Source organism: Teleopsis dalmanni, chromosome 1, assembly GCF_002237135.1.
Source record: "Teleopsis dalmanni isolate 2A chromosome 1, ASM223713v2, whole genome shotgun sequence".
Lineage (NCBI taxonomy): Eukaryota > Metazoa > Arthropoda > Insecta > Diptera > Diopsidae > Teleopsis > Teleopsis dalmanni.
The window spans coordinates 115,443,519-115,465,291 of NC_051846.1; the positions used below are offsets into that span (position 1 = coordinate 115,443,519).

A 21,773-nucleotide genomic window follows, 5' to 3' on the forward strand; every position below is an offset into this window, starting at 1 on the left:
GCTTGGGCACATTGTAAAGCAACCAAAAATTTACAACTTCTGCCGTGTGCTTTGGGTCGTTATCTTGTTGAAGTAAGTAATTGTTCTGTAACACCAACTTCTCGGCACTGCTCTTTAAATTGCATTTCAAAACATTTAAATAATCAACTTTATTCATTATCGACTCAATAAATTTCATTTTTCCCACTCCATTACTCGCCATACACCCCCGCCCTATTACTCCTCCACTACCTTGTTTTATTGTTGAATACAAATCTTCATTATTAAAGACAGTACCCGAGTTTCGCCATATAATCGTTCGACCTTTAGCTAAAGAGACAAAATTTACATTCGTTTGAAAAAATTATGCGTTTCCAAAATTCTGGAGACTTATTTAAATACTCCCTTGCGAATGCTAAACGCTTCATTCTAATAGCTTTGGCCATAGTAGTGGTATTTTTTTAATATCTTGTGTACAATATCCAAGTGAATTTTCTTCTAGAATGTCTGGTCAATATATTTATATAACAAAAGTCCAGTTAGACGAGGATTATTTTTCTCTGAATTAATAATGCTGCGGATTTCTCTTGTTGACAGCGTGGATGGACGCCCAAATCGCACCTTCGAGGTCAATAATCCTGTTTAGCTGTAGTTGTTCACTACTCTTTGGATAGAAGAATGTGACCGCTTAACGATTTGACCAATTTCGCGATACATTTTCCTTTTTTTCCATAGATCAATAACAATACTGCTCTAACTGATAATAATTTCTTTTCCTTTATTTTTCATTATAAATTTAATTACTTTTTAATTATTAAATTATAAAATAAGTGCGTGGGATTGTGTATAATGATATACTGGTACAGTAAAACATAAAGCACGCCAAAGTTCTACTGTTAAAACTTCGGGAACTCCCCTTTATATGTTTTGTACGCAGACTTTTTCTGCCACCGATAGCGCTGATTTTTTACATTTTTAATTATTATAATTTTTCTACTAATCTGTTAGAAATAAGTTTTAGCTTAAAATGAAGATAACGAATTAAAGTAAAAATAAAAAATAAAATTAATTTAAAAAATCTATTTATTTAGTAACTTTTTATATGTTGAAACAAAATTTACTTTCTGTACGGAGAGTTTTTCTGCTAAGTGTATATTGCCTAGCTCTGACATTTTTTTTAGAAAGCATGACATTTTTTTTACCACTAGTACGGCTTTCTATTTCTGAAGTTTAAGTGATAAACATGATATTAGTTTGACCACTACTGTGAGTAAAGGTAGAAGTAATCGCCAGTATGAATGGTTTTAGTATACTTATAGGAATTTTAATTTTGTTTTTTTTATTATTCTAATAATATTACAACTATCATAGATATCTAGTAATACTTTTAACAAATGAAGTTTGGAAGTTTAAGTTATCTTAAATCATCATTTAAGATAACATGTTAAAGATATTTTCAATATATTTCGTACAATTTCAATACATCAATATTCTCATTTCCAAGTTTGCAGTAATTTAGCACTGCTTTTTTGAATTGTTTCATGAATAGAAAGGATTTTCAGTTCTTTGTGAATATCGTCGTTTGTGATGTACCATTTAGAATCTACTATTGGTCGCAGAATTTTTGATTATAGCCTTTGGATAGTATTTATATTTGTCTTACATGTGGTTCCCCATATTTCAATTCCATATTTCCAAATCAATCAATTGTTATCAATTGACAGACTGGAATTCTTACCAAGAAGCCAATATAGATCTGCAAATCTTCGATGAGCTTCCTTTTCTTCTGTATTATGTGCTCTTTCCAAGTCAGCTTTTGGTCTAATAGAATGCCCAAGTATTTGGCTCTCTTGCAAATTGGTATATCAATGTTAACAATTTTCAGTTTCTGTTCTTTAAATTTCCTGTTGGTGAAAATTACTTGGACAGTTTTTTCGGCGTTTATCTTTATCCCCCAGGTGTCAGACCAATGCATCAATTCGTTCAGATGATTTTGAAGGTATGCAGTTGCTTTTGTGATGTCTTGGTTTGTTGATAAAAGTGCAGTGTCGTCAGCAAGGGTTACGGTTAGTATTTCTCCACTTTTTGACTTAGAAATGTCTGCAGTATATAGTAGATACAGAATCGGGCTTAATACACTTCCGGGACACCGCCTTCTGTTTTTATCGTGTGGGATATGTCGTTTTAATATTGCACAAAAAGTACCTATATTTGAGATAGTTCTTCAGTTGAAAATAAAAATCGGCCGGCAATATTCTTGATAGTTTGTAAATCAATCCTTCACCCCAGACGCTTTCAAATTCTTCGGCTACGTCTAAAACACACCCACAGTGATCTTGTTAGAGTCTATATTCATTGCAATTTTGTTAGTCACCCGAAGAATTTGCTGAATTGTAGAATGCTTTTTATGAAATCCAAATTGGTGACTTGGCAATAAGTTTTTTTTTAAGGAGTAATTTGTAAGCTTTGTACCATTCAATCTTGAGATAAAATTTGATACATTTTCTTGTTTTTCGACATCTAATAATTCTTTCAGCTCTTTTGTTAATTTGTTTAACTTTGTCTTCATTTGAGGAGCTCTGGTTACTTGCCAATTCTTTCTCAACTTTCTTTTTGTTCTATTTTATATTTGATGTGATTCGGCACAAGTATTACATTTTTGGTGGTAGTTATTGGTGTAGATGCAGATGCTGCAGATAATAGTAGTGTATTGAAATTGATTATTGCATTATTAATTTCCTCTTCTGTTCTTAGAGGTATATTTATAACTAATTGTTCTTTTATCAGCTCACGATATGTATACACGGTCGAAAATTTTAGTTTAAATTCTCAACCCTGTAAACTTTTTTAGGGTTTACATCAATATTTTCAAACTCTGAGGTTGGCTTTTTAAACCTACTGAAGTTTATAATTGGTAATATATAAGAAAATAAACTCTAGAAGTTGAATGCTTCAACTTTAAAGTTTAAATCGCAGAAAATAAACTGCGTGAGTTTGTTATCAACTCAAACCGCAAGTTTTATTTTGAAACCATCAAGGTTGAGTTTTCAGACCCCAGAGTTTAAAGTCAGCAAAAATATACGTATATAAAATATTTAAACCCGAAAAGTTTCAGTTTTCAACCCAAAAGTTGTGATTATAAACCTATTCAAATTTAAATTAAAACTGAAAGGTTTTTTTCCCCGAATTCTTATTGCGGCGCCATATTGTCGCCACAGTTTTATAGTTGTGTTTACACTAGTTCTTGGTTTTTCCACTTTTTTGCTCAGAAGAAATGCGCAAATGCAAAATGCATGAATTGTTCGTGATCGTTTGGTAAGTGCGCATGTAGTATAGAGCCGTGCGGGAGATATCTTAAAGTGTTTTTCGTTAAAGAAAATATATTTAAATATATTATCAGAGCTTTGGCAGATTTCATTATAAGTAAATTTGGCGATTATTCGAGCAGAATAATAGTTAAATTGCGCATTGCAACGATTACAACGGAGCTTATCCCATTTTTGCGAACCAATTCAAAGTATTGTGGAGCAGTAAGTATACAAAATAATGCAAAAGAAATTTGCTTTTTGAAAACTTCCTTTTATTTCAACTCACTTCATTTTTTTCCCATTAGGAATTTTTTTTCGATCCTGATAATAATACAGGTTACCCTTAGAGTCAACTTAAAAATCGTAGCTTCAAAAGAAAGAAGTATGAAATAGAAGATTCAGAAGAACTGTGTGTTAGAAGCAGCAGCACACAGCATAGAAAGAAGTTATTAGAGCAAAAAGTCAATATAAGAAATATATTTCCATTCTACTTTTTGGATCCCGAACTGGTTAGTAAAGTAAATTTGAAAATATGAAATGAAATTCTTATATGAACCCACTTTCAGATTTTACTTGATTTCTGTATTTAGTTTCCACAAATCACCACTCAGCGTACAAAAGCTTGGCAAGAAGTAGAAAAAAAGTGCTAACAGTCTTCGCATCAAAAGGGATACAAGACTACTTTCTTGAAGGTATCTGGTCTTACTCACTTTGGTACTATTTACTAATTCTGAACTGACTGAATAGTTTTTTATCAAGCTGGCAGTTCGACCGTGTGCTTTTCCATCGGAATGGTTGGTTTGAAAAAATTGTATAATTGTCTATTTTAACGTAGCTTTGAAGGTTAAAATGTTATTAATATACCGATCGAATTTGAACAGAGAAATGTTTTCAATTTATTGACATGTCTACTAATACCGTTTGCATTCTATGCTACTATTTTCAAGTCATTGTACCTACCCATTAATTTTTGTAACATTGTTCGCTCCAGTAGAGCTTTTTAATTGCATTTTCCATTTTCCGTCTTGAAATGCTTGTTGTTTTTAATTGTATTTATTTAATTTAATTATTTTGCAAAAATTTATTATAAATACGTTATTAAAGTACAGGATTAAACACGTAGTAGTAAGTTTCAATTTGTTTAGTTTTTAGGTCGATGTGCAATAATTTTTAGTATATAATTATAGGTCTGTTCAACGAGCTGCTCGTAATAAAATTCAAGTAAAACACAAATAAAATTTACACAAAAATACATGAAAATTTGTTGGTTGAACGCAAACGAACTGACTCACTTTGTTGTGTTGCTTTTGGTGCAACTCTCAGTGGTGCGTCGATGAGTTCGATAATATTGTTTTGTCGTGCGCTCTTTCGCTCCCACAACTCGGCCATTCTGCGGGCTGTTCGATTGAAATGGCTCATCGGTACTCCTTAGTCATGACTTCATGTATTCTACACAACTGGAAGTTCTCATTAGACCTTTGCCTGTGCCCACCTTAATGACGCTATAAGCATTGTTTAACTTTACTCAAGTCAACTCGTAGGGCCCCAGATATTTAGGTTTCAGTTTTAAGCCTCCACCTAATTGGGTCGCCTTTATGGCTACTTAGTTGCCAACTATGTACATACACGCTGGTTTACGTCTTCGATCGTAAAATTTTTTGTTTTCGGCTTGTATTTGAAGTGTATTTTTCTTCATTTTACTGCCGTATTTCATCACGTTGGTTGTTGAATTGTTTGACAATTTCATTCTCGATCAACTCTTTGATATAAGATCTTCTTTTGTCCGCATCTTGATACCCACCATTAGGTCGAAAGGCGTCGTGTGCGTACTTCTGGTATACGTTGAATTCATAAGCTGCTTCACGGCATCGACGTGCTTGTACCAGTTTGTTGGCTCATCTGTACTGAGTTTTGCTAAAACGTTGGTTATCACTGTGTTCACTCTTTCGACCTGACCATTGACTCGCGATAGACCCGTCGTTATCAGAAAATTATTAATATCTTAGTCTTTGCAGTACTGCGCAAAGTTTTCACTCCTAAATGCCGAACCACGATCTGATATTATATTGATAGGATTACCAAATATTCGGCTTTGTTGTTGAAACTTTTGGATCATATCTTTCGCTGACGTCTTCTTCGTGGGGTACAACCAAATAAACTTCGTAAAAGCGTCGATAACTGCAAGAATATGGTCGTAGAATTTGTTCGCCGATTGAAGTGATCTAAGGAAATCAACATGGAAAGTTTGTAACGGAACTTCGCCTTTGTTGATAGGATGCAGCTCATCTTCCATTTTGTCGTCTTTACGATTAAATAAAATGCAATGAATACAGCAATCAATAGTCATCTGAATTTTCGCGTCTAACTTCGGAATATAATAATCTCTTATGATTTCTTTAGTTTTCTTTGTTGCCAAATGACTTCTTTCATGAGTTTGTCGAATTATATTCGTTTGCATGTTCTCGGGAAGCACAATAAGTTCGCGTTCACCTTTCAGTTTATAAAGAACACCGCCCTTCAAAAAATATCCGTCGTAATTGTTTATCGCGCACAATTTCTATAATGGCATTTAAACCGTCGTCTTTGATTTTAGCATTCCGAATTTGTGTGAGAGTACCTGATTCTTCTATCATTATAATCGGCTTAACGCATCGACATGTCTCATCTGTGAGCCTGAACGATGTTGCACCTCATAATCATACTCCTTAAGTAGCAGAACCCAGCGTGCTACTCGTGTGCATAGGTCTTTCTTCTCTAAAATTTTTGTTAACACATTACAGTCTGTTATAATTTTAATATGTAGACTAAGAAGATATACTCGAAACTTCTTTAAGGCCTCTACGATAGCTAAAATCTCTAGTTCATAGCTTGAATACTTCTTTTCAGCGTCTATCGTCTTCTTACTCATATAGGAAACCGGAAACAAGTGAACGTCGTCTGGTGCTCGCTGTAACAGCACCGCTCCATAACCATGCATCGAGGCGTCTGTATGTACTTCTGTCTCTAACTGTTGATTAAATATTCTCAATGTCGGTTCGTTACACAGAACGTCTTTGATTGTGTTAAAAGCAGCTAATTGCTCAGTCTGCATATCAAATTTTCGGTCTTTCTTTCTTAAATCAGTTAGCGGCTTAGCGATTGCTGAAAAACTCTATTATATGCGCTAAAAACTCGACACATTTTTTCAGAAATTGGCACATTCTGAAATTTATTTCCAGGCTATAATCTCTGCATAAAGATAATACTTCTTTTAAGTGTTTGAGTGCTTCGTCCTCATTATCAGCTGGTATAATTACGTCATCAATATACGGCAAAACTACACCTCTTCGTGTCAGTTCACGAAAAATTGAATTCACATACTTCTGAAATACACCAGGTGAGTTGGATAGACCAAATGGAACCTTCCTGAACTGATACTCATCGTTGTGTGTTACAAAAGACGTGTATTTTCTACTATCTTCAGCTAGATTGACGTGAAAGAAACCATATTTAAGATCGATGGTGCTAAATATTTTTGCATTCTGCAACCTGTCCAATTGATCTTCAATCAAGGGTAAAGGGAACCGATCTCTTAAAATAACCTTATGGATTCTTCTTCAATTACATCATCTTTCAACCAATCTTCTATTTGTTTTTCAATCACACCCCTTTCTGTAATCGGCAATCTTCGTGGTCTCGATGAAATTCGTTCGTCATCTTTTAGAACAATATTCATTTCATATAATTCTTAACTATGTCTATAATTTTTTCTTTTGTGTTTACGGTTATCGAAGTGTTAATATCAAATTGCATCTCAAATTGTTTTTCCACATTTATCTTCATAATCTTTTGCATTCTTTATCTTCGCTACTGGTCAGTTTTTTAATAGTTACTACCGTTGGATTTATTTTTATTTCAGCTTGTGAACAAATTTCAGAGCCAATAACGACTAGAATATCTAAACAGTAAAATGGAACGACTTCAAATGGCACATCAAATTCTTATTATCGATATCAAAGCTTAATACAACACGACCGATCGATTTTATTTTATTTACTTCTTTATTATTACCGAATCCGATCGAATCCGAAGTTGACAGTTTTTTAAACACTTAAAAATTTTGTCCGTTACTAGGTTGAATTTGCTCCCTGTGTCAAATAAAGCATTTGTTTTCAATTCACCAAACCTTTTTTAAATTTTTTATCAGCCGAAGTTGTATTTATTTTGGGAATGGGTAGGTGGTTAACTACAGACTCTGCTTTGGATTGAAAATTCATAATATTATATTTGCAATTAAAATACTACTCGTATTTTGGTAGTTATTGCTTGCCGTTGGTTCTCTCAAATATTTCTGACCCTAAGTGTCACATGATGAGTTGACGTTTGTGGAATTTCCGGACCATGGTGTTAGATAATATGCTGTTTATGTTTATATTGTTATTTTGATTGTTTTTGTTTACAACCATTTCCTTTATTTATTTAATGCTTTCAACTATTCTTTTTTGTAGGCAAGGTTTATGTACCTCTTATACGATTTGATTTTTAAAATGGGTTGGGAACTTGTCTCCGCGGCACTGCATCCTTTGAGGATTATTGTGACATACACACTTCAGTTCCATAGACGAGTAGCACTTAAGAATGCCAATATGTCCTTTGGAGAGACGTTGCCTAATTCTGTTATTTCCGGATAGGCAGTGGATAAGTAGCGAAGTCTGAGTCTGGCAAGACTATTACAGTGACACAAAATGTGTTCTGCTGTTTCCTCTTCTTCGCAACAAAGTCTGCAACTATCGTCTCTAGTAATACCTAAATTCGATAGATGCTTTTTAACTCCGCAGTGCCCAGTGAGGAATCCTGTGAAAAGTCGGATACCACTTCTGTTTAGCATAAATAGCTCCCTAGTTCTGGCTTTTGTTCGAAACGGCATGGATTCTTTGGCTTGTCTGCAGGCAATTGTATTATCTTAATCAGTTTGAGCTGCTCTTTCCAGCCACTCATTATTTTTAAGTTTGAAAAAGCTCCACGAAGGACCGCAGAATGGTTGTGGCCCAATACAATATGAGGCCGCCCCTTTTCTCGCTAGTTCATCCGCTTTTTCGTTTCCCTCAAATCCGCTGTGCCCTGGAATCCATATTAAGTGGACTCTACCTCTTATATACAAATATGTTAAGTTCTATCTTTTGTATGTAAATATGTTAAGTTATTTATGTAGGTGAGTAAACTTCTAAAGAAGTAGGGACGTTTCTTTTATTTGCATTATGAAGTGCATTTAAATGCATGCAGCTTTTACCAGCTGCTACCAAGCATTGATTGCAAAAACAAATAATTACACCAAAAACTAATTTGATTCTTTTCTTGTACGGCCTGCTTGTTTTCCATTCATTAACAGAAAATTTTTTAGAAAAAACAAACATAAGTGCTGCCGATCTAGCAGCAGCGCAGAAAGAAAGAATATCTTCATTCCGCCCTCTCGTGCCTGTTGCCTGTGCCTGAAAATTTAATAATTGAGTCATTGTGACTCTATAATATTTTTACCCAATGGTTAAACCATTTCATTATTCACGAGTGCAAAGAAATTTTTATTGTTTTAGCGTCATTTTGTGCTCTCTGAACTACAGTTGTTGGTATTTTATGTACAAGGATGTGTTTAACAAGAGTGAAATCAGGAAGAGCAACTCATAAAGATATCAAAACAGTGAATGTCTGCCAAATGGTTTTTGGCTGGTTTTCAATGCATTTGATTTCATTCATTTCAGAATTTTTTTTGAAACCCAAATTTCTTCTTTGCACTATTTTGTAAGTTATTGTAATTTTTTTGCAATTTTATGAATTAGAGAAGCTTGCGAATTATAAAACTTGATCATTTTTTAACTTTTTTATATATTTTAAAGCTTGGTATATTGTTATTATTTGTATCGAAAAACATGTTTAATTTGTATTAACGGTAAAATTTTAGAAGTGAAAATTTGCAGAAATTCCCCTTATTTTTCTGGCCTTTGTCACTTCTGTCTGCGATACCCAAAAAATTTATCCAAGTTTTTCCATTTTTCTACTAATAGCCAAATGTTAAAGGTTCGCTATAATTTGTTTTTCCCACTCTATGTTTTGTAACATATATATTTCAGATCTTAGAAATTACTGAATAATTATGCAAAAGATTACGTTATGAATTGTTATGAATTTTAACAAAAAAAATCAATAAGTAGTAATAGGCGTTTTCTTTTGTAGGCATGTCACAAAAGAACAATTGCTTGTTTTAAAAATAATATATCAAACAACAACACTGTTGGCTTATTTAGTCCAATCTTTTTGAAACCGCTTAACTAATAAGCAGTTCAAATCTCATGATTGCCAACACTAAAAATTTATCTATTGTGAACGACTTTTGAAAGTATTTATGAAATTTCCGGTTAACTGTCAACGAATGATTTCGTAAATTATTCGTATTTCGTGTCGTCTTTGTTCGTAACAAATACGTTATTTTTTCTGTATATTATTTTACTGTTAAAAGGCATGAAAATCCATGTTTTATTTGCAATCATGTAAAAAAAAATTCCCATCATTAGTTCCAAGTAATTATTATTCATTATTATTTAATTACAACATTAAGTAATATTGCATGTTTTGCACATATAAACTGATCAAAATCTCAATTTTGTCGAGAGTTGCCATAGAAAGCAGTGCTTATTTTCTTAGTTCTTTTGTGATATGCTTACAAAAGAAAACGCCTAATATAAAACATATAACATATTATAAATATATAATTTCAAATTTTAAGTAAATATTGTATATATTAGTAGTTAAGTCTAAACAATTAAAAATATTGTACATATCAGTAATTTAGATTAAACAATTGTATATACTGTATATATTTCACTAGTTTATTAGGTTGTTAGATTATGCTGGTAGACCAAAACGGCCACGCGAAGACCATTTAGGTCCATTGCGATACCAGATCAGAGTCTTCTTTTGTCAATGTGTGCATCACTTAGGATGCGCGTTTCATTAGGATGTGCGTTTCATTTTATTGGAATTGCAACAGAAACTGAAACTGACAGCATACAAGTATTTTTGTCGAGTTCTTGAGAGAGCTAGAGTTTCCTTTGCATCCGGTTCGTTGCATTTCCTACAAGCATTACTGTAAATTAAGTTTAGTTTGTGCGCATGTGATGCGACCAGATAGTGACCTGTCAATACACCAATTAATGTTCTGCAGTTCCTTCGGCTAGACGACATATCATCTTTGGTGCACTTTTCCTCGCATATGTGTCTACACATGATCCTAGCAATTCTACAGGTGGTTAAGTATCGCCACTTTTCCTTTGCTCTCCTTGGCTCCTACTCCCGCTTCCATATTTAAATCGTCTGTGAAAACATTTATGGTGTTGTGGCGATACAAATCGCCGCATGTGTTTGGACCTCTTTCAGAGGTTTTATATACATTTTCTTCTTAACAACTGTCCACCAAACCAATATACCGTATATAAGTATAGGTCTACTACTATAGCCGTGTAGCAACAATACATAAGAGCGAGTGAGAGGCCCCATGTACTTCTAAACATCCTTTCACATGCGTATAAAACATTTGTTGCCTACTTTACCCATTCCTCTACATTGGGTTTACAGGTCAGTTTGATCCAAGGTATTTCGTTTGAGTTTTCAGTGGCAGAAGAGGGCTGTTTAAGTTAGCTGACGTCCATGCTGCAAAATTGTAATTTCTTGTGAAAAGTATTGTGTCCGTTTTTCTGCATTTACGCTCAAGCCAGCGGGTGTCGCCCAGTTGTTAATTGATTTGAAAGCGTCACTCATTAGCGCACTTAAAATTGATAGGCATCTCCCCGTCATAACTACAGCAATGTCGTCTGCATATGCAATTATTTTCGGAGCTTTACCATCAAATTAAATAAGAATTTTATTGAATATTATAAGAATTTTATAAGAATTTCCTCTACATGTTTCCCTAGATAAAATTGTGTCATTCTATTCTGCCCTTATCTGTCTGCAGCTTAAAAGACTTGCAATCCATTGAACATATGGCAGAGTCAATACCAACATCACCTAAGCTATTTAAAATAGCTTGCCTTGATACATTATTCAAAGCACCTGCAATATCCAGAAAAACTCTTAGAGCGTGTTTTTTGTATTCTAAGGTTTTTCCAATATTAGAGACAAGTGTGTGGAGAGCAGTCTCTGTGGATATGCATTTTATGTAAGCGTGTTGTGCTTTTGACAAGACTTCGGAATCTGATTGATCCTCTATATGTGTTGCCAGTATTTTTTCGATTATTTTGAGAATGGAAAAAGTAAGACTAATTGGTCTATAATCTTTACAGTAGAGGTGACCCTTGCCACTATCCGGTTCACAGGTACTTAATTATATCTCAAGCATCCTCTATTTATTAGTTATGGTTTAATTAGATCCGAGATCTTTTTCATCATAACTGGATAAATACCATCGAGCCCATGAGATTTATGTGAGGCGAATAAATTGATTGCCCATACCAACTGTATTTTTGACTGCTTGTTGCTCAGTTAGAAAAGTGAAAGTTAGTGAAGTCTACAAGCGTCTCGGTCTTGGTTTTAGTTCATTCGTCGTTTTTCTTCTTGACAAGGGTAGGTATAGTTGGGTATTTGGACAGTAGCTTTCTACGCAGAAATCCTTTCAGGAGTTTTTCTTCGCGTTATGAATAACTTTCTTGTATTGCTTATGAATATCCCTATACTCCTCCCAAATAACTTCACATTCTGCCAGCTGAGCCAGGTTGAAGATTTTGCGAACGTAACGTCTTTTTGATTCTAATTCCTTATTCCACCAAGGTGGTTGAGATCTACGTTTAGTAAGCATTGGCGAGTACGAGATGTGGTAAGCTTTAATTAGGGTTTTGGTAAGTTTTAGTTTATTATATACAAAATAAAATATTTTTCCAAATTGTGCGACATACGTTCGGTATACAATATACCGAACAAGAGTAGGATAGTCTTGTTTGATATCCTAAACTTTTATAACTTTTTCCAGTTGCCAAAAATCGTAGTGTTACAGACAATTGTTCTTCTGGAGAAATAGCATTTCGGACGTTTGTATTCAACTTTTGTAGATCTATTTCTACAATCTGTTATAACAATTTAAAAGCATTCCCGGACATCCTGTAGAAGTTGTTGTATGTATTTGTGTCTAACAGGCGCAGTTCATTAGACATAAATGCATACGAATCGCGAATTCTCCTATCATTCCGCGCACAACCTTTTCCGGGGCTGTTTCTGCTGCAACATTTTAACGAAATGTAGGCATTGTAGAAGGGTATCGTCTTCCTTCCAAAAGGCTATGCGGTCCATTCGTTAAACCCTTAAATAATTTTTTAATTCATTTTTTCATATTCAATTTTCTTAGTTGCACTCATTTTTAAAATTGCTTATAAGTAATTGTAAGTTAAAACCAAACAAGTAAGCATGAATATATTTGATTTAAAATTTGGGCACAACCAAACATGCATTTTCAGCATAGCCCGAAAAAGCTAATTTTGCCGTGCCCGAGATGCTCTACATAACATGGCCCTTACTAACTTCTTTGCATATAGCATGCATTTGTTCTAATTTTCATTTAAGTGTAGCTATTGGAAATTTATTTACAATTCTTTACTTTAAAGATAAAGATATCTTTACAGTAACTTCAATGATTAAAATGATTGGAAAAATGCTGCTCTGTAAGCAATTTGTTAACATAAACATAAAAAAGTTGAGATAATAAAAACAGAAATGAAAAATAAAAAAGTAACTCATTTACCGTGCAGTGTTTTTTTATCGTGATGTCCATAGCAATTGAAGACTTGACAGCCTCTTTTTTGTACCAGCGATGGACAGTGCTTTCCACCATTCTGTGCTGGCAGTATGACTTTTCGTATGCGGGACATAATGCCGGTGCCGCAACTTTTGTCACATTCACTCCAAGGGCTCCAATCACTGACCTGGCAATCAAGCACTGCAAAGATTAGATGTAGAGTTTTAATGCTTACTATAAAAACGATTTTATACAAAACTTTATTATCAGACAAAATTTAAATTAGCTTTCGTTATTAATCGAACAGTATAAATAAATTATGCATAAGTAGTAGTAAGCATGTAACTTGTTACATAACATATACATTACATAAAGCTTACATATAGTCTTACTGCCTTATTGTAGCAATGTTGAACACCTCACTTTCTAATAATATTGTGTATTTAGAAACAACAGCTGAATGAGTTTTTTATGTGACATTTTCTTCAAGATTAAGAGATTATACTCTTTAGCTTTGACTTGGAATTTTGATAAAGATCCAACCTATTACCATACATGGTTTACTATACATGTTACATATTGTTGGATCTATTTAGGGATGTGTAATGGATATGTGTAATGGATATTTTGTATGATAACAATGGATCGATATAAGTGAATATATTTTGGATTTAACCATTTTTTATATAGGAACATTTTTCTATTCATCTAAAAAAATAATTAATAATCAAAGAATTTCCACATGTAGTAAATACTTTTACTATTTTTTTTATTCAACAATATGTCTTTACTTAATCGTTTTTAATTAAAGCCTAACAATAAGTTTTAGAATCTTAAATACTGACAACATTACATTACAAACTATTTTGTAAAAACATACAATAATAAATTATATAATCATTTGTAAATTGTTTTAAGGAGCCTCTGAATAAGTAGCCGGGCTAATTTACCAGATATAACGGCGCCTAAGTTGAATCGAACAGGATGATCTTTAGTAAAGCAGGATGGCAGGTCTATTATTCCGCAACATATCATCATGGCTTTTTAAATACATTTCAAAAAACAAACAACCAGTTGACCGAACTACCTGTGTATAATGTAGCCTGAACACCAACGAGAGCCAACCCGCCACCTTACCTGTCAACTCCAAGTACAAAAACCGTATTGAATTAAAATAAAGTCATAATGTGAAATTAAACAATAATGTAAAAAGTAATAATAGTTTGTAAATTGCAAGATGTATTTAATATTAGAAATTCTTCTGCAGCTTTAAAGTCTACAAAAAACATGTACAATTTTTTGCCATTTTTCACGTATAATTTTGCAATAATTGTCAGAATGAAAACATTGTCCACTGTTGAATATCCTCGCTTGAAACCTTTTTGGTGTTCACTTAGTGCCTGTAAATACTTTTGCTATCGAATTTAAAATGGGTATTCCTCTCTAATTTTTCACGTCATGCAGATCATCTCCTTTAAATAGTGGCAACACTATTGAATTTTTAAGACATTTCGATACTTCTGAGTTATCGTATTATCAAAAATTTTTGTAATCCTTGTGATATCTTTACCTGATGCAAATTTTAAAAATTCTGCTAGAATTCTATCTTTACCAGGCACTTTATTTTGTTTGCAACGCTCTAAAACCTCTGTTGGTTCAACTCCTTCGATTTTTTTGTCTATTTTGTTGATTTGAATAAGTGGTTTTGCGTAGCTGAAACGAATTATGTTATTCGTTCTACTTAAAAGTTTTTCAAAATAAATACCTAGAACGCCATAACTTGTGTAGACCGAAATAAAGTCACGAAATACCGAAATACCCTTTTGTTACAGCGAAACCAATAAAATCTGGGATTTTGTTGCAGTGATGGCCAATATATAGGATGTCCGGTTGATGCGACATCTAGTTGTACATATTGTACATGAAGTACGAGGAACAACGCACCAATGCAATAATATAACGGATCCACTGGCATGTTTCCAAATGTTTATTACGCTAAAGATCGGAGAGGAAATTGTTCAATGGACAAACGTTGAAATTGCTAATCGTCAGTCACCTTTTCTTCAAGCTACAGATGAAGCCCAAAGAAAAAAAACTTCTTCGAAGGAAATAACAGAACTAATTGGAATTTTAGTATTGACAGGAGTTAAAAAGGACCAGCATATTTCTACAGACGAAATGTTTGACAAATCATACGGTGGAATGCTATATATTTCAATTGTGCCGAAAGCAAGGTTCAAGTTCCTTATGTCTTGTATTCGATTCGACGATAAATCAATACGCATTCAATCAGTTGGAGATAAGTTTGCTCCCATTAGAAAAATTTGGCAGATGTTTATTCAAAAATGCCGCAAGAATTATACACCTGGGGAATCCCTTACAATTGACGAACAAGTAATGGCGTTCAGAGACAAATGTACAGTTTTCGAATGTACATTCCCAACAAGCCAGCAAAATATGGGCTCAAAATGGTTATGATGTGCGATAGTGGCACAAAATACATAGTTGACCCTTTGCCGCATTTGGGAAAAGGCACAAACAGAACAAACCTTCCTCTTGGTGAGTACTATGTCAAAGAAATTACAAAAACTGTACATGGCTTAAATAGAAGTTTGACCATGGACAACTCGTTTACATCGGTTCCTCTGGCTAAACCACTGTTATGTGAACCGTATAAACTGACAATTGTTGGAACCCTTCGTTCCAATAAGAAAGAAATTCCAAATAAAATGAGAAACATAAAGGGTCGCAAATGTAATACATCAGTGTTTTGCTATGACAATGAACTGACACTTCTCTGTTATAAACCGAAGCCAAGCAAAGAAATATATTTATTATCAACTTGTAATGAAGAAGGCGCTGTCAATCGTAAATTCAACAAACCTTATATGATCGAATTCTATAACAAAACCAAAGGTGGCGTTGACACTTTTGACCAAATGTGTAGTGTCATGAGCTGTTCACGAAAAACAAACAAAATGATCAATGTGTTATTTTTTTGGGATGATAAATATGGCATTTATAAACAGCTATGTTACCTACTCCCTTAATATGTTTCACATAAATCAAAAACCTCTCAGTCGCTCAATTTTCATGAAAAAATTGTATTCTACCCTTGTCGATACTCATTTAACAGATCGACGCTGCGATCAAATATTGAAAATTTAATTGCTATTGAGAAGAACGATAAAATTTGTGAAAAAAATATTAAAAAACGCAATTTGTCCACCTGCTAAGCGACGAATGACAAAATCATGCTGCGCAAAATGCCAGAAAAATCTCTGTGGGGAGCATAAAATAGAGCTTTGTGCCTCTTGCTCAAAATGAAGACTGAAGTTCCTGAAAACATGTTCATTTTTAGTTTGTAGTATTACTTTTAAGAAAACAAGACATTCAATGAAAAATATGTGTCTTATTTATTTATTTTTTATATTTTTCTATTAGTATTTTGTACAAAAAAGTCAAACAAAAGGGAACTGTGAAACCTTATTATATTTAATAGACTGTAAAAGAACGCCTTGATATTGATTTATTTTGATAATATATAAATAAAATAATATAAAAGTAAAAACTTTTGTGAGTTTTGATACATAGGGTTATTTCAACATGATCTTAAATAATTTCGTCGTCGAATCGACGAAGGGTGATCTTTGTGTTATAAAAATAACGATGACCTTCCAGTGTTAATTTTGTGGGATTTGGCAGCAGTTCTACCTTATACATTGGCTGTGGGGCTTTGTCCATGTTAATTGTATTAATAACTGACTTGGCTCTTCATGACCCAAGTCTTAGCTCTTCATGAGCTTCTTTTACCTCATCAGTATTTATGTTGGAATTGATTTCTTTTATTACCACGGAAACTCCCTCACTGCTTTTAAGTTGATATGTGTAGAAGTCTCTATTATTAGCTTGTAAATCTCTGACAACGTGACGATAGTTTGCTTCGGTGTCAGCTTGAATTTTCGTTTCATGGACATTTCTTTTTGTAAGAGCCCAGCAGTTCCTTAGGAGACAATTGTCGCTAGGCACTAGTACACGAAGTAGTCCAATAGAACTAGTGAAATGACTGGAACGTGGGGATGAGTTAAATCGCCACTTAAAACATATAAATTTCTCAATATCTTTTTTGCACAAAATTTGATATTGCATTCTATTATTTTTGAACAAGAGAAAACCAAAACAAATGAGAAACAAAGAAATTCAATCACATATTAGAGTAATTTTTTTTGGAACTAGTGCATATTCTGACCCCTGGTAATGCTTCACCAGATTTATTTAAATAAAATTTCGCATTCTGAAAGAACGGGTTGCAGTGAAAGTGTTGTTGATACGGAAATTGAGACACCGGTGGTAGTTGATGAAGAAATAGAATGCCCATGTCCAAATTTTGATGATGTTGCTCCAATGCCATTATCAGAAAAATTAAAAAATGGTACTTTAAGCATAGGCCATGCATGCGTTTCTGACTTATTCAGTATTTTGCGTGATGAAAAGTTAAATGTTCCGCATAATTTGTGAAAATCTTTTTGATTTGAAAATTTTCGGAGTAGAAAAACAACTTAAAGAACTGTATAAAGCGATAAAATTTGAAAATAAATTGCTAATAGACGTAAATATTGATGGTCTTCTTCTGTTTCAAAGTTCGAAAACACAACTATGGCCAATATTGATTCGAGTTGTCAATAGGAAATGCATGCCAGTGCTTCCAGTTAGGATTTATTTAGGGCAATAAAAACCATCAAATATTGAATGTTGTTTGGATAATTTTGTATTCGAGATGAGTACAATTTTAAAAACTGGTGTTGAAATTGCAAATACTCCCGGTCATACATCACGGTACGGCTGCTCTAAATGTACTTAAATTGGCAAAAAAATTGATAAAATTTTAAGTTATAGCACTAAATGTGGAAATATGATATCTGATGGAGACTTTTTCTTTAGAAAATTTCCAGAACATCACGTCGAAAGTTATTTGAACAAAGAGTCCCCACTTGAAAAACTTGATATTAAAATGATATCACATCAACCTTTAGATTGTATGCATTTATTAAATGCATTATTTAGGAGTAATGCGAAAGTTTCTTGATCGTAATGTCAGAGAAATTAATTTCTCTAAGCAAGTGTATCCCAAAAGACTTTGTTCGTAAGCCAAGATCCCTTGATGAAATTACAAATTGGAAAGCAACTGAGTTCAGAGAGTTTCTGTTATATACTGGCATTTGCGTTTTAAAAAATAAGATTCATGACGACTTATTCTACGAATTTTTGCTGCTCCATTGCGCATACAGGTTTTCGTGCTACTCATAGCAGTACTCAAAAATTTGGGGAATGCGCAGAACATGATGAAATTATTCGCTGAAAATTTTCCAATTTTATTTGGTGAAAATAGTGTCTCATACAATGTACATAACTTACTTCATATTCAAGAAAGTGTAGAAGTGTTGGGTGTTCCATCGAACAACTCATCGTACGCATTTGAAAACTATTTGCAGAAATTAAAAAAATATGTAACAAAACCAACTCAAATTCTGCAGCAAATTAGTAATTGAATAAGGGAGGATATATATTTTGATGAATCGAAAGAACATGGAATCAAACTGGTGAGAACTTTGTTCTATGTAGGAAGTCTTCCAATATCAGAAACATGTATGAGGAACCGATCGAGTCAACCACATTAGGAATATGCTTGGTGGACTATGAACCTGAGACAGAAGAATATCAATTAATGTTAGCAGATATTAATTTTAAATATGTTTGCTTTACTTTCGATGAAACATCCCTGCTACATTGTTGCAATTAATTCTATAATAATATAGAATTAATTTAATAAATAATAGAACAGAGTAAATATGGAAATGGAAAAGAATTTAAAACGCGCTGCGATGGAACCAAATGAAGGTTTCCAAACTTCATGTAAGTAACAAATTCAGTTAATATAACAATAGCGCATAAATTAATTTTTTTTTTTTTATTAAAGACAAGCTTGCAGTATCATCTACCGATCATCGGTTAAGAGAGATGGAGAGGAAAATAAACGAAAATCACAAATTCTTAAAAGATCTGATTAAACAACATACATAATCAGATAGAAAGTAAATAAACTTAAAATTAATTAAATTTTTAATTACCTATATTTGTTACTTTTATAGATCAAAAAAGTAACAAAAGTTGTTGGCATGTTTGGGTGTCGAAAATGCTTCCGATCCTCAGTTAGTAGCAAATACTCTGTTACTTCTACACGGAAGTCAGCTTGTAATATAATTGCCTTTTTTTCAATATTTTTTCGAAAAATGCAATGGAGTTTCCAAGCGTTAACCATCGCTGCATCAAGTCCATTGTGAATATCCATTGCAACATACTGTATCATTCCGTTGAACCCATAGTAAATGTGCAACGTTATAGCAGAGAAAAAAAAGTTTGGTTGTACACCAAAATTTTTCATGAAAATATACAATATTACATTGATCGTAGGCAATGACGCAAGTAAGCTTATTTCTTTTCACATAATAGAATACATATGTATTAATTCAAATATATTTTTTGATTAATGAATATTTGAAAATAATGAAACATTGATTTTTATACTAACTTTTACTTTATACAACTTGCAATTATACTTACTTCACCATAAAAGTAACTAAATACCATATTTGAGAACAAAACACATAAAAATGTTTGTACAATCGAAGAGAGAAAAATGTGCTATGGGTCCCAGCGTGTGGTTAACCACACGGCACTTTTCCGGAAAACTCCTTTTCAAAAAAAAATGTTATTTATGCAGGGAAAATTTTTAATTTAAAATAAGACTTATTATAAAATTATTTATATAAAATTTCTACACAACAAATGCGCATGCACTCATCCCCATAAACGGAATTTTCGCTACTGATCATTTAGAAATCTATGTGAACTAATAATACGCATCATTCACCACATACATATATCGAATGCGCTCTATACGGCAATGTTTTAGAAGACATGCTCTCTCTAAATATTACTGCAAGTTAAATATGCAATATATAATCACGAAACAAAACTTATGTTTTTCCTTTTTTAGGATCAAGAATGAACGCGTCTATGCCTAGAGGGCAAAATGCGGACTTTTCCAAAAGTATATATTGACAACAATAAAAGAACTGGCACTAGCCCATGTTTTCCACCATACATGGAGGATGAGATTTTTGGAGACTCCCCAAAAATGAGAAACGCTCACATCCTAAATGTTGGATTTGAAAGAGTAAACATGGTACTCGACTTCAAGCACTTATACAAGTGGATGCAATTTCTAAACCAATTTCTATATCTTCATCTTCCTTACTACCGCCTATGACTGTTGCTGAGTCGTCACCATCTATACCGCAACAACTATCTTCACCACCACCAATTTCATCATTAACAAATTATATAATACTTACCCTCATTAAATAATTAAAAACATTTTGTCGTCTATCTATTAATTGATTTATTTCGTAATCTGTCAAATGATCCGATTCCTCTTCATGTTCTTTTGTACTATTGTTTACTTCGTGAATTTTGTTATGTTAGGGTGGTAGGATCGCCATGTTGTGTTTGTAGTAAGATTGACTTGCTATGAGTTTTGTTTCTAAAAAGGATATGAAGATAGCCTATCCAACCAAATCGAGAAATCGACGTAACTTTGAGATTATAAGTATTTCTGAGCTCTTCAGCCGATTTTTCCTTTTTAGCATCGAAATGCCGCATAGAAAACGATTCACAATTAAAAGACGATTTTTGAATCGATTTTTGAATGAATCTGCTTTAATTGTTAATAATCTTGAGTTTTTATACTTATTCTAACGTATTTACTAAACAATTATTATTTACTTCTATTTAAGTTGAGTAATCAATCAATGCATTGGTTACTCCCATAAATTATATTAATTTCACAATTACATATATTTCATAAATGGATACTCTTCTAACTTATTACAATTATACGTCATGTACTATTTTCTAAAAGTTAAATGTACTTTTTGGAATTTGGGTTGGAATAGTGCAATGACCACACATGCTTATCATGTCTTATGTTACAAATGCATCAAAGTCAAAGTGTCAAACCGACAAAAGTGCATCTTATAATTTATGACACATTTATTTTGTCTGAATGAACAGTGGCTTGTCACATTTGGCATTGACGTAGGTCATAGGTACTACACCCTATCCCTCAAGAGAAGTGTAAATTAGTTGAAATAAATATGTAAGTAATTTGCACTACAAAGATTTTATGTAATTACAAGTGATTTATAGTATTGGTTTAATTTTTCATATTTTGTAGTCCTAAAATTAATCATTTTATATATATATATATTTTTTTTTATATTACTTGAACTTATTTTTCACACTAATACAGTTTTGCTATGAATGTAATTATTATTTAATTTTTGTATTCTTATCTAGTAAAATATGATATTAATATTTAATATTTTGAATATGTAGTATTTGTATAATTCTTACTTAACCCATTATCTGACGCTACTAGAAGGAGGCGGCATTTCTTGAACCCGTTTTACTTGTGCACTTATGTACTCCTAATCAAGAAAAAAAATTTTTTTTTTGGCTAACCCGCTCAGTTTAGGCTGCACCCACTGTTGAGTTTTCGCAATATTGTCAGAATAAAGGTTCACTTACCAAAAAGTTTTTGTGTTTTTAATTTTATTAATTTTTTATTTTTTTGTATTTTTTGAACATTTAATTTATTTGTTATGATAATT

The 21,773-nt window shown here is 32.9% G+C and overlaps 1 protein-coding gene across 1 annotated transcript in view; it reads right to left on the minus strand.

Annotated features, from left to right (window-relative positions):
• LOC119666184 overlaps positions 1-19,534 on the minus strand; it is a gene marked incomplete at its 3' end in the record, with an annotated part of 34,233 nt that extends 14,699 nt beyond the window's left edge. Inside the window, 2 exon segments of the mRNA XM_038075467.1 lie at positions 13,048-13,242; positions 19,170-19,534. Coding sequence (XP_037931395.1) covers positions 13,048-13,174 — 127 coding nt within the window.
• Between the last annotated feature and the right edge of the window lie 2,239 nt (positions 19,535-21,773).